Below are 12,202 nucleotides of genomic sequence, written 5' to 3'. Positions count from 1 at the left end.
ACATTTGTGATATTTGTTGCTCTCTGTCCTGAACTCTTGATTGCTCACATGGCACAAAACATGCACCAAAGAAAAAAGTTTGATCTTGTCACAATTTCAAGTTTACACAAGAGAAATACATAAGAACCTGCTATTTCATCTCTACACTCCCCAATAATCGCGTAAATTTGACACCAAACAATGAATATATTTTAAAAACTCTGGTTTACAATAACTTTGTGATCAATTTTTAACTAAAGTCAAGACTGTGATCAGTTGTGATTGGCCTGTTTCTGACCAACTTTCTCAAAGTTGTTGTAAAGATCTTGTCAAGGGATTTCAGGTTTTGGGATTTTTATTATGTTATGCTTAAAAGTACATTTCATTATCTAGATGTGTTTGCTCTTTCAGTGTTCAGCTTAAATAGAGAAGTTACGCTCTGTTCAACAGGAAGCCTGCATGCAGCACAGTTCTATTTTATCTCTTCCTGTACATGCTACACGAATATGCTTGGGGTATAAATAAAGCCTGACCACTGTTCCAGGGTGCGAGTCTCCCTGAGTCTCACCCGTGTACACGTTAACCTGTCTGAGCGTTTTTATTCTGACCTGAGTTGCAATACAGGAAAACTCCTGACATTTCTTGGTCCTTCGGGTGAGTTTAAATCCTCCTAAAATCTTCTATGCAAAGCATAGAAGTATGTTTATGACTGCAGGTATTATTGAAGCTGTGTGTTTCTAGGAAGGTGTTATGTAAGCAAAGCTAGTCTTATTCTTATTCTCTACCTCCTTTAGCAAAGAGTGGCTTACCTGCTTCAGCTTTGCCTAAAGCAGCCTTTATTCTCTTCTCCGCTACCTTCAATATAAACTCAAAGTCCATGGTGCGCACACATCTGCAGACACCAGCCCATTGGACTTACTTGGAAAACGTACTTCTTAAATTCTCTGGACCCCTCTCTGGTGCTGTGTGTGTGTGTGTGTGTGTGTGGGATAGATATGGTGATTATGTCATGCAGGGCTGTCATCAAGCAAAAGGTTAACACAGACAAGAGAAGACTAAAAGTCAGCTCGAGTGTGTGACTGAGAGGTAGAACAAAGGGAGAGATATCAAGGAGAGGTGCTAAGAAAAGCTACAGACTGAAAAGTCATCAAAAACAAACAACACAGGAGGGCTTTTCAAATGTTTAGAGTCGCCTTTAATGGAAGGAAAGTTTTTATTGTCCTTTCGGCACTATTGATGAAGACCATAATGTGGGTTTGCGCTGATTTGGGGTGTTTTTAGAAAAATACAGAATTCCTCCAGGCTTGTCTTTCTGTACTCGAGCAATGGTAACAGTGACCGAGTGTATCTGGCAGCTCCGGCCGCACCAATTAAACACTTTTTATGTAGCCAGTCACAGAGAGAGACTGAGATGCCGTCAAGTGCTTCTCTGCTCCTTATCGTTCAGTCTGTGAAAACACTTCTCAGTGGAGCCTTTGATGCCCTGTTGCTTTTTTAAGTGCACTTGGAAAAATGTCACTGGGCACTCATTCTCTCGTGACGGATACCTGGAGCCGAGTCCAGACACATGCGGGTGCGCCTATACCCACGCTGAAACACACACATCCTCACCTTTCCTCACTCGCTCATTGCTTCATTTTGAAAATTATAGTGTTCCCAGTGTGAACGCTGCTCCACTGTAATTAACAGAACTAGCTTCTCATACGATTTTTTGACACCCTGCAATAACTACACTTATTTACCTCCACATCTCTGCTGTCCTATCCAGGCAGAAATCTAATGACACAGGATTTGCAGCAGAACTGAGATGTTTCATAAGATTAAATAACTCACTGTCTTGGCTTACAGCATGCATGAAAGCTTCCTTTTTAGTGAAGACATTGTCCTTGACATAAGATGTTAGCAGTGTGGCTGCAGTCTTTATCAAGAGTGATTCTTTTTTAAAGACATCCTAACTACATTTTTATTAGGGGTGGGGAAAATTGATAGAGGATAGTGTTTTGCATGGCGACATTGTATAGATACAGAGACACCAAGTATTGATATTTAAATAAATAAAAATACTCTTGGAGCACTAAGAACAAGAAGGCTTATAAGTGAGCCACCATCCTGTGATAACGTTAGCAAATTCATATTAAATTGACTCCAACACTGGTCTCACTTAGCTTGAAAAACCCACCTCTTAATTCAGAGCAGGCTAACAGCTCGGTCACACAAGTCAAATAGGACAGTAACCTTCTTACAGCTACACAGAACTGGTGACTGCCAGCTGATTATATTGAATGTTTTCACATTTTGCAACTGTTTCCACCCCAGAGGTTGTTGCGCGTGTGTGTGTGTGTGTGTGTGTGTGTGTGTGTGTGTGTGTGTGTGCGTGAGTGCGAGTGCGAGTGCAAGTGCAAGTGCTCGGTATGGCATATACAGTGGCTTGCAAAAGTATTCGGCCCCTTGAACTTTTCCACATTTTGTCACATTACAGCCACAAACATGAATCAATTTTATTGGAATTCCAGGTGAAAGACCAATACAAAGTGGTGTACACGTGAGAAGTGGAACGAAAATCATACATGATTCCAAACATTTTTACAAATAAATAACTGCAAAGTGGGTGCGTAATTATTCAGCCCCTGAGTCAATACTTTGTAGAACCACCTTTTGCTGCAATTACAGCTGCCAGTCTTTTTAGGGTATGTCTCTACCAGCTTTGCACATCTACAGACTGAAATCCTTGCCCATTCTTCTTTGCAAAACAGCTCCAGCTCAGTCAGATTAGATGGACAGCGTTTGTGAACAGCAGTTTTCAGATCTTGCCACAGATTCTCGATTGGATTTAGATCTGGACTTTGACTGGGCCGTTCTAACACATGGATATGTTTTGTTTTAAACCATTCCATTGTTGCCCTGGCTTTATGTTTGGGGTCGTTGTCCTGCTGGAAGGTGAACCTCCGCCCCAGTCTCAAGTCTTTTGCAGACTCCAAGAGGTTTTGTTCCAAGATTGCCCTGTATTTGGCTCCATCCATCTTCCCATCAACTCTGACCAGCTTCCCTGTCCCTGCTGAAGAGAAGCACCCCCAGAGCATGATGCCGCCACCACTATATTTGACAGTGGGGATGGTGTGTTCAGAGTGATGTGCAGTGTTAGTTTTCCGCCACACATAGCGTTTTGCAATTTGGCCAAAAAGTTCCATTTTGGTCTCATCTGCCCAGAGCACCTTCTTCCACATGTTTGCTGTGTCCCCCACATGGCTTGTGGCAAACTGCAAACGGGACTTCTTGTGGTTTTCTATTAACAATGGCTTTCTTCTTGCCACTCTTCCATAAAGGCCAACTTTGTGCAGTGCACGACTAATAGTTGTCCTATGGACAGATTCCCCCACCTGAGCTGTAGATCTCTGCAGCTCGTCCAGAGTCACCATGGGCCTCTTGGCTGCATTTCTGATCAGCGCTCTCCTTGTTCGGCCTGTGAGTTTAGGTGGACGGCCTTGTCTTGGTAGGTTTACAGTTGTGCCATACTCCTTCCATTTCTGAATGATGGCTTGAACAGTGCTCCGTGGGATGTTCAAGGCTTGGGAAATCTTTTTGTAGCCTAAGCCTGCTTTAAATTTCTCAATAACTTTATCTCTGACCTGTCTGGTGTGTTCTTTGGACTTCATGGTGTTGTTGCTCCCAACATTCTCTTAGACAACCTCTGAGGCCATCACAGGGCAGTTGTGGAGCTGTTTTGCAAAGAAGAATGGGCAAGGATTTCAGTCTCTAGATGTGCAAAGCTGGTAGAGACATACCCTAAAAGACTGGCAGCTGGAATTGCAGCAAAAGGTGATTCTACAAAGTATTGACTCAGGGGCTGAATAATTACGCACGCCCCACTTTTCAGTTATTTATTTGTAAAAAATGTTTGGAATCATGTATGATTTTCGTTCCACTTCTCACGTGTACACCACTTTGTGTTGGTCTTTCACGTGGAATTCCAATAAAATTGATTCATGTTTGTGGCTGTAATGTGACAAAATGTGGAAAGGTTCAAGGGGGCCGAATACTTTTGCAAGCCACTGTATGATGAGTTCAGACGAAAGGACCAGCAAAGTCATCCCTCTTTTTGCAGACTAAGTGTGTTTGGACAGTGACGCCATGATCTAATAAGCATCCTTACACACACACACATACACACACACACACACTCATACATACATATGAGGGGGGCATATTAGAGTACTGCATCAAAACCCTCCATGTGACCGTAGAGGACAGACATCACTACGGCTGTCACTATTTTGCCAACTCATCATCTTTGGACAACATAACAGCGCGCAACTAGAACAGAGAAAGAAGCACACAATTCAGTTGATTCAACAACGCACACGAAGGTGGATTTTGAAGGCAGATCTCAGCATAACCGCTTTTTAAAAGCAATATATTTAGATGGCGTGTGTAGTCCATGCGTGTTTGTGTATATGTGACCCTTTCGCTTACAGCGACAGATCTGAGTTGGCACGAACCCTGCTGCTATACTCCAGAGTTTGAATAAAATATAAAGTAAGACGCCTTAATGGAAACTCTCCAAAGAAGGTGAGCAAGCTTGTGTATGTGGATGCATGGACTCGCACGCCTACGTGTGCTATAAAAGGTGAAAGTCTCTATCTGGGTCACGCCACATAGGACACAAGACATTGAGTAACACCGTGCTTTATTCCTCTTAACAATGAATGATACCGATGCTGGTGGAGACGTTTTTCAGTACTCAAACACCATTCACTCAGCTTCTTTCTGTCAGAACATATACACTGACAGCGAGGCCAAACCAAATCACTAAACTCAAGTATTTGATTTCATGGCCTTGATTCTACATGCATTAGTTGAATTTAGTCCCTGATATCAGTTATCTGGCCTGTAGTGCCATCCTTTGAACAAAATCATTTAACACATAGACTGTATATAAAGGATGGCAAATGGCAAGTCACCATAACTACAGGTTTGTAGATCGTTTGTAAACCTTTCAGCGTCTTAATTTTTTTGTAGCCAGAAGTGTCTATATTTGGACAAGAGGGCTTGGTAATCAGCGGCCTTGATTAGTGTGGTGGATCTTTAAATTGTGCAGATGCAGCGCACACTCACCGGTACCTGCTAATTAGCGCTAACTAAACGACCTTATCAAGTATAGGAATTTCTCTTACTAAAACTTAAGCGCAAAATTCTTGGTCAGCTTGTTGCCATACAGTGAGTCTTGTTAATTGTCATTTAATTAAAATGCTACCAATAGGGAGTGGCAGGGTGGTGCAGTGGTTAGCACTGTCGCATCACAGCAAGCAGGTTCTGAGTTCAAATTTAGGCAGTGTGGCGTTTACATGTTCTTGCTATGCCTGTGTGGGACCTCTCTGGGCACTCCTGCTTCCTCACTGTTCAAAGCCTTGCATGTTAGGTTAGCTTAACATTCTAAACTGGCTGTAGGTGTAAGTGTATTAGCCCTCCAACAGACTGCCAATGTGACCAGGGTATACCCTGTGTGGCGGGGTGTGGTCTGCGGGGCAGGGCAGGCGAGCACACTTGCAGGGCATCGGCAATCATGCCCCGCCAACTTAAATATGGGACTGGGTCCTGACTGGTTGTTGATGGTGTTGATGTGCACAGAATAATAAAAAATGTACAGAACACAACTGGGTCTGCCGTGCATGTTTACACTCTGCTTTTAACCTTACTGAACTGGTTAAGTGTTTTTTTAAAAATGGATGGATTGATGTTCCAAAAGGCACCAGCACAGCTGAGAGGTTCAGTTCAGTGGCGTGAATTAGCTAATGTAAATCCCAGTACACAGCTAGAACCAACAAAGTGGTGCATTTGAGCCCAATTAACTTTTAAAAATAGATCCTTGTAGTGTGATGAGGGGAAATTAGCTAGAGACCAATAAAATACCAGGCTGCAAACATTTTAACACTGAGCGCCAGCCTCAAGTGGCCACTGGAGGAACTGCAAGTTTTGGTGCTTTTGAACTAGGTTATTCGTCAGAGGTCACTGCTTAGCTTGAATCCCAAATAGCTAAATCAACTCTAGATCAAAATGTATTGTATTTCATACCATCATCCAACAGCAGCAACTACAATTATAAAGAAGCCAAAACCGAAGCTTGCTTCTGATCACCCGCATCACCGCATGCATCTTTACACGCTGAACAAAGCTGTATTTCAGCCATGAAGGTGGACCCTCACTAAACAGTGTAGTTCACGGTAAAAAAGAAAAAAAAAAAAGAAGAAGAAGAAGAAAAAGAAAAGGTCAGCAAATGCTGAGTCAGCTAAACTTTGTCTCCTTCCCATCAGCAGGTCCGTATTTGACAGCCAACATAAATGCACGCACATAGAGAGAACGAGAGCGAGAGTTCATATGTTATCTTTAATTGAAGAAGAGGGAGACAGCTAAATAGTGCTGGCTGCTATAAATCTGCAAGCTGAGCTGCAGCAGGATACTGGTGGGAATTCATGTCTCTCAAGATAGTGTTAAGTACATAGTGCCGTTCCTCTTTACATTCACGCTGCGCGTGTGTGGGTGGGTGAGATATTATTTCTTCAGTTAATTGCCTCATATGACAAAACAGCACACGCAGAAGCCGAGTTTCTGAAGCCGAATTCAATATTTGCAGTCACTTGCATTTCAACTATTTACACAACATTGTGTTTGGTGTTACAACAGATCAACAGATTATTTTCTCCATGGCAGAATAAACTAAAATTGTCACAAAACACAAATAGTGTGATGTGCCCTGCTGTTGCAGAAAAATGAGATTAACTGCATCCACTTACAAACTTTTTGATGAACTTAGCACGCATGTTATTGGAAGCAGCTAGTGCTACATTGTATTCAACACAAGTTTACCAAAAAATGTATAGCAGATTATGTATTTAGTCTATTGGTCAACTGTTTGAAAGCAAAGCTGTGACTCGTTATATAGGCATTTAATAACATTTTACACCCCTAAAAAAAGACTGGGTGTGAAAATAGCAGGGTTGCTCTGGTTAGGAGCATTTCAGTTGTCAGAGTCCCTGCTTGTGTATCACAGGAATGCACGCGCTCTCTCATAAACCCGGCAAGCTTTGCTCCGAGCCAATTCATCAAATGAGCACACAGGAGCGCAACATAAAAAGGAATTAAAGCAGGAACAAAGCGCCCAGAGGTAACAAAACACATCCAGTCATGTGACACTTTGTAAATTGCCAGCTGTGACGTTTTGGCAGGATTTAAAGCTGTGAACACTTTGCAGTTATTAGCAAACCAGCTATTTCACCTGTGCCAGCACAGCAAATATGGTTTGGTTTGGTTTGTTTTCAACTTTAATCTGTAAGATTCAGGAGCCAAACACTAAATGAGTGTTTTCTAATAAGACAAGCCTTTTTCCTTTGCACATTTATTGATAAAGTATATATATTTGGAATAAAGGTGATTTCAGTGACTTTGAATGTGGCATGGTTGTTGGTGGCAGTTAGGCTGGTGTCAGTATTTCACAAACTGTCTGTAGTTTTCAAAGAGACCATGTTCATTCGTTGACCAATAACTTTTATCATAGTTTTCATCAGTGACACTTTTTTCTGATGAAAACAAGACGATAAGTAAATAAAAAATAATGCACGTACAAAAACTACGATCAATTGTACTGACACTTTGGACAATGAATTAAAACGAGATGAAAATGTTCTGGTGACACGAGATCAAATCAGAACTAAATATCTTGTTGGAAGTGATCAATTCCACAACCACCGGTGACATGCAAGGTCTGGAGAAGAGCATCTCTGAATGCACAACAAATCAAACAGATATGCTACAGCACCAGAAGACCACACCAGGTCCTACTTCTGTCCACTAACAACAGGAAACAGAGGTAAGAATTTGCGCAGGCTCCTCAATACTGAACAAGAGAAGACTGGATAAACGTTGCCTGGTCTGATGAGGCTATATAGTAGGAGCAGAATTCGGTATAAACAACATGAAAGCATGCCTTGTATCAACTGCTCAGGCGGCTGCTAGTGGTGTAACACTTTGCGACCTTTAGTACAAGTTGAGCATCTTTCAAACACCACAGCCTACCCGAATATTGTTGGGCATGTCCATGCCTTCATGACCAGGGTGCCCATCTTCTGATAGCTGCTTCCAACAGGATAAAACACCATGCCACAAAGCTCAAATCATCTCCAACTGGTTTCTTGAACACGACGATGACTTCTCTGTACTCAGACAGCCTACATAGTCACCAGATTTCATTCCAACAGAGCACCTTTGGGATGTGGTGGAGGAGGAGATTCCCATCATGGATGAGAGATGTATGGCCAAAATATCTGCAGCAACTGTGTGACCCTGTCATGTCAATATGGACCAAAATCTCTGAGGAATGTTTTCTCCACCTTGTTGAATCTGTACCATGAAAAATTAAGGCAGCCCTGAAGGCAACAGGGGATCCAAACAGGTACCAACAAGGTGTACCTAACAAAATGCTGGAAATATTTACAGCTTTAAGATCATATATCGTCTTTATCTAAGGCTTTCTGTTTCAAAGTCAGACACACCAACTCACAACAATGTTTTCTGTTTATGCTTTTATGACACACAGCATGCTGTCTCCATGATTAATATGATTAACACAGTATGCTGTTTTATAGGACAGAATAGGATAAGGATATATATTATGTTCAAACTTCTTCGTTGCTGCTTCAGAAAACATAACAAACTAAAAAGCAGGAGCTTATTGATGCTTACACATACAAAAAACATCTAAAAACAATGAAATAGCCTAGCACTGACAGCTAAAATCTAAATAATTGTTAATTACTCTGGTTACACTTTTCAAAAATGTTTCAGCACCTAGGTTTGAAATGCTGGTTGCTGTCTATGGTGCTGAAATTTTTTCCATACCTGTCCTTTTCACACATCAGCTCCAAACCAAAAAGGGAACAGTGCTTTGTAATCACTCAAAAAATATGAGCGTTTAGCATTCAGGGACAAAGAGAAGACACAGCATTAATGGCTGACCTCATCGTACCCTCTGAAGATCCGCTGTGCATGTCAATTTTCTTCTCAGCGCTGAATATTTTTTCACTCTGCGGGCTCAGTGGACTCTCAGATATTACCTCACTGTTGCAAAGGACTTTGTAGAAGGACAGAACAATATCAACATCCTGTATGCAGCTGCTGCTAACGTTTTAGATTCTTTTGGTCAAGTATCATTATATTTATGCAGTCCTCTCTCTGTCTGTGTGTTGCACCTGTAGTGTTTATGAATGCATCTTGCTAACCAAGCTTGCTAGTCTTAGATGAGAACTCAAAAAGAGCCACTTCAGACACCAGAAAGTTACACAGCAGCAGCCAACACTGAGGCTCCAAAATGACAAAACCAATGGGTGAAGTCACTGGTGGCTATGTCCATCTTTTAGATACAGTCTACTATTTGCACCAACACCTTCCTGCACTTTGTCCAAAAGCAGATAGTGACAAAGAGTGAAAAACGTCTCACAGGTGGTCATACATCACCCCTTCAAATAGTCCTCTGTCTATTTGACTGGTGTAGTGTACTGCTCCTTTAACTGGTGAATAGCTGTTGAGACACAATAAAAAAAGGCCAGCTGCAGAATCTGGACACTGACACTGCATGTAAAATGAACTCCCCTCTCAGTTTCTATCTATGGTGACTCATAATCTATTTTTTTTTCTAAGTTATGGGATTGCAAATGTGCACATTCCAATTTACCACCACTCATACTGACACCTGAGATCACTTGTTAACTCCTTATTACTACCTGTTGTCATTTCATCAGCCAATGAAGTACTCAACAAATGCCCGGTGAATAAAAAAGTGACCAAGCCATGAGTAATCTGAATAAACTTTTGCTTGTGTTCACTGAAAATATCTGACTACAGGGCATGCATGATTTAACTGCCCTCTCAACACTGCGTGCAGGTTACATGGGCCAGCTCTCTGGTGCAATGTCAATATGCCAATAAAGTCAACAATGTCTGCTTCATTAGTGATGCCAGTGTCAATCTCTGCTCTGCTTTCAGCCACATAGAGGGGAATCTGCTGGAACAAAACAAACACACAAAGCAAACTAATTAAGTTTGATAATTAAGTTTGCAAGACTAAATCTGCCCTCTGTACTCTCTGAGAAAGTCCTGTTGGTAAATTCAATCTAATCGCCCTCTGACTTCAAATCTTTGCATATTTGTGTGACAGATCCATCCCTGAAGGTGGACATGTTGCGTGAGCATGAGGAGCGCTAACTCTCGGCTCACCTGAATGAAAAAAAAAGTTGGCGCACATACAGTATTGGGGGTTCTCCCCACACCCCCTACCCCTTCGCATTCAGACTTCGATCTCAGGAGAAGAGATGTGACTGAAATAGAAAACACACACGCGCACACACACAGACATGGGACTCTTTCCTATTCCACATCATGCACTGTATATCCACAGTGGAAGTCTAAATAAGGCCATGTGCTGTTTAATCATGCAGAGTACTGGAGCCTGAACGGGTCTGCATGCTGCATTAGACTTGATTTTTCTGCAGCATCTCTGCCACGCACGGCACGGCACGGCACGCTTTTCCTTTAATTTTATTTTTTTTTTTTTTGTCGACACCCACTGCCACCGTATAGTCAGTATTTGTGCTAACAAGTTAGCACCCCCACCCTACCACCTCACCTCCCCACCCCACCCACACCCCCACCGTTCCCGTGGCGCTCTCACTTGCTGCACAACTGCGATTGCGGAGGAACACCAGCGAGCGCTCGAACAGTGCAGTCTCGGGAGGGAATTCACACACAGGCTCGCGCTGGTGCGCGCACGCACACACACACACACATACAGAACACCCAATAAAGTCTTCTTCTGTCACCTCCGGGCACGCACACGCACACACGCGCACAAAACAAACTCACCAGTTGGGTTCTTGTTTTTCTTGAGGCTCCTGCCACAAAGACACTGCAGCATATGCGATCCTTTGCTGAAAATGTTGTTCCAAATAAACCGCATGGATTTGGCCGAGACGGGGGGAGAGGAGGAGGAGGAGGAAGGAGTGGAGGAAGAGCAGGTGGGGGACGAGAGGCGCTCCGGATGCGGCAACCTAAAATTCACCCACCGCATGGGGGCTGATACGCCCCCCTGTTTGCATGCCAGCAGAGCCGGCCAGCTGTTGGGCTCAGTTCGGCGGTGCTTGGCCGCCCCGACCTGCACCATAGACAAGAATAAGAGCAGGAAGCCCGGCTCTTCGCCCGCTTTCTCGCCCGGTTCCCCCACGAGCTCGGAAACCACCAAACGCACGTATTCCGCGTCGACGTCGTCCCCGTGCGGCAGGAAGAGAGCAACCGCGGCGGCGCTTGTCTCCTCGGTCCCCGCCTCCGGCTGCCCCAGCTGCCGGCGGTCCTCAGCCGAGGAGCGGTCGCTGCTGCTGCCCGGCCGCCGCGGCGTGGAAAGCCCCCGAGCGCTCCTCTTCAAATGGCGTCGTCTGCCGCGCGGCGCGGGGAGAGGAGCGGCAGCGACGGACAGGCATGCGGCGGCGCTAGCGTGAAGTCGGCGGTACGCGGCAGCTGTCGGCTTCTGCACAAAAAACCATTGCATATTAGTGGGGATGGCAGGGGTCGGTGCGTCCGTCCGTCCGGGAGGAGGGAAGGGGTGCGGATACCGGGGGTCCGTCAGCAAGTCGGTGGCATCCCTGTACCCGCGCGGCGAGCGAGTAGGCTACTGCAGCAGGGGGGCTCCTTTCCAAACGCGCACACCAGCACGCTGCACACTCGCAAACACGCACGCACGCGCTAGATGCACGGTCCTTTTTTTTTTTTTTCTTTTTTTTTTTACCCAGCAGCTTCTCTGGTCAAGTGAGAGCGCACACACGGCGCTGGAACGGGCAGGTGAATCACTGCGGGGAATCTCTGCGCTACCCCGCTCTGTCTTTTTCCTTCTTTTTTAAAAAGTCCTCATAAATATTTGATCCACGTTTTGGCCTTCACTTCTCAATAATCCATAAGCTCCAATGCGCCAAGACACTGCTGCTGTCTGTCTCCCCTTCCTATCCTCTCCTCTCTCCTCCACCTCCTCCTACTCTTCACCTTGCTGATAAACAGGAGCTGCTGGACTGTGGTTCTGCTTGCCGTGTGTGTGACTCCTGAAAGTAAACGAAGAAGAAGACCCGAGTCTGGCTCCTGGTCCTCACGCGCTTCTTTCGGCGCTTCAAAGTCTTCCACAGCTGCGCTCGAG

General features: G+C 44.3%; 1 protein-coding gene across 1 annotated transcript in view; it reads right to left on the bottom strand.

Annotated features, from left to right (window-relative positions):
* Positions 1 to 12,202, bottom strand: part of LOC116319214 (fibroblast growth factor 14-like) — a 72,727-nt gene extending 60,525 nt beyond the window's left edge. Inside the window, exon 1 of the mRNA XM_039606221.1 lies at positions 10,888 to 12,202. Within this exon, the coding sequence (XP_039462155.1) occupies positions 10,888 to 11,566 (679 nt within the window). The 5' untranslated portion in view covers positions 11,567 to 12,202. The remainder of the gene's footprint in view (positions 1 to 10,887) is intronic.

Source organism: Oreochromis aureus, linkage group 23 (assembly GCF_013358895.1).
Source record: "Oreochromis aureus strain Israel breed Guangdong linkage group 23, ZZ_aureus, whole genome shotgun sequence".
Taxonomy (NCBI): domain Eukaryota; kingdom Metazoa; phylum Chordata; class Actinopteri; order Cichliformes; family Cichlidae; genus Oreochromis; species Oreochromis aureus.
This window is presented reverse-complemented; position numbering and strand designations above follow the sequence as displayed.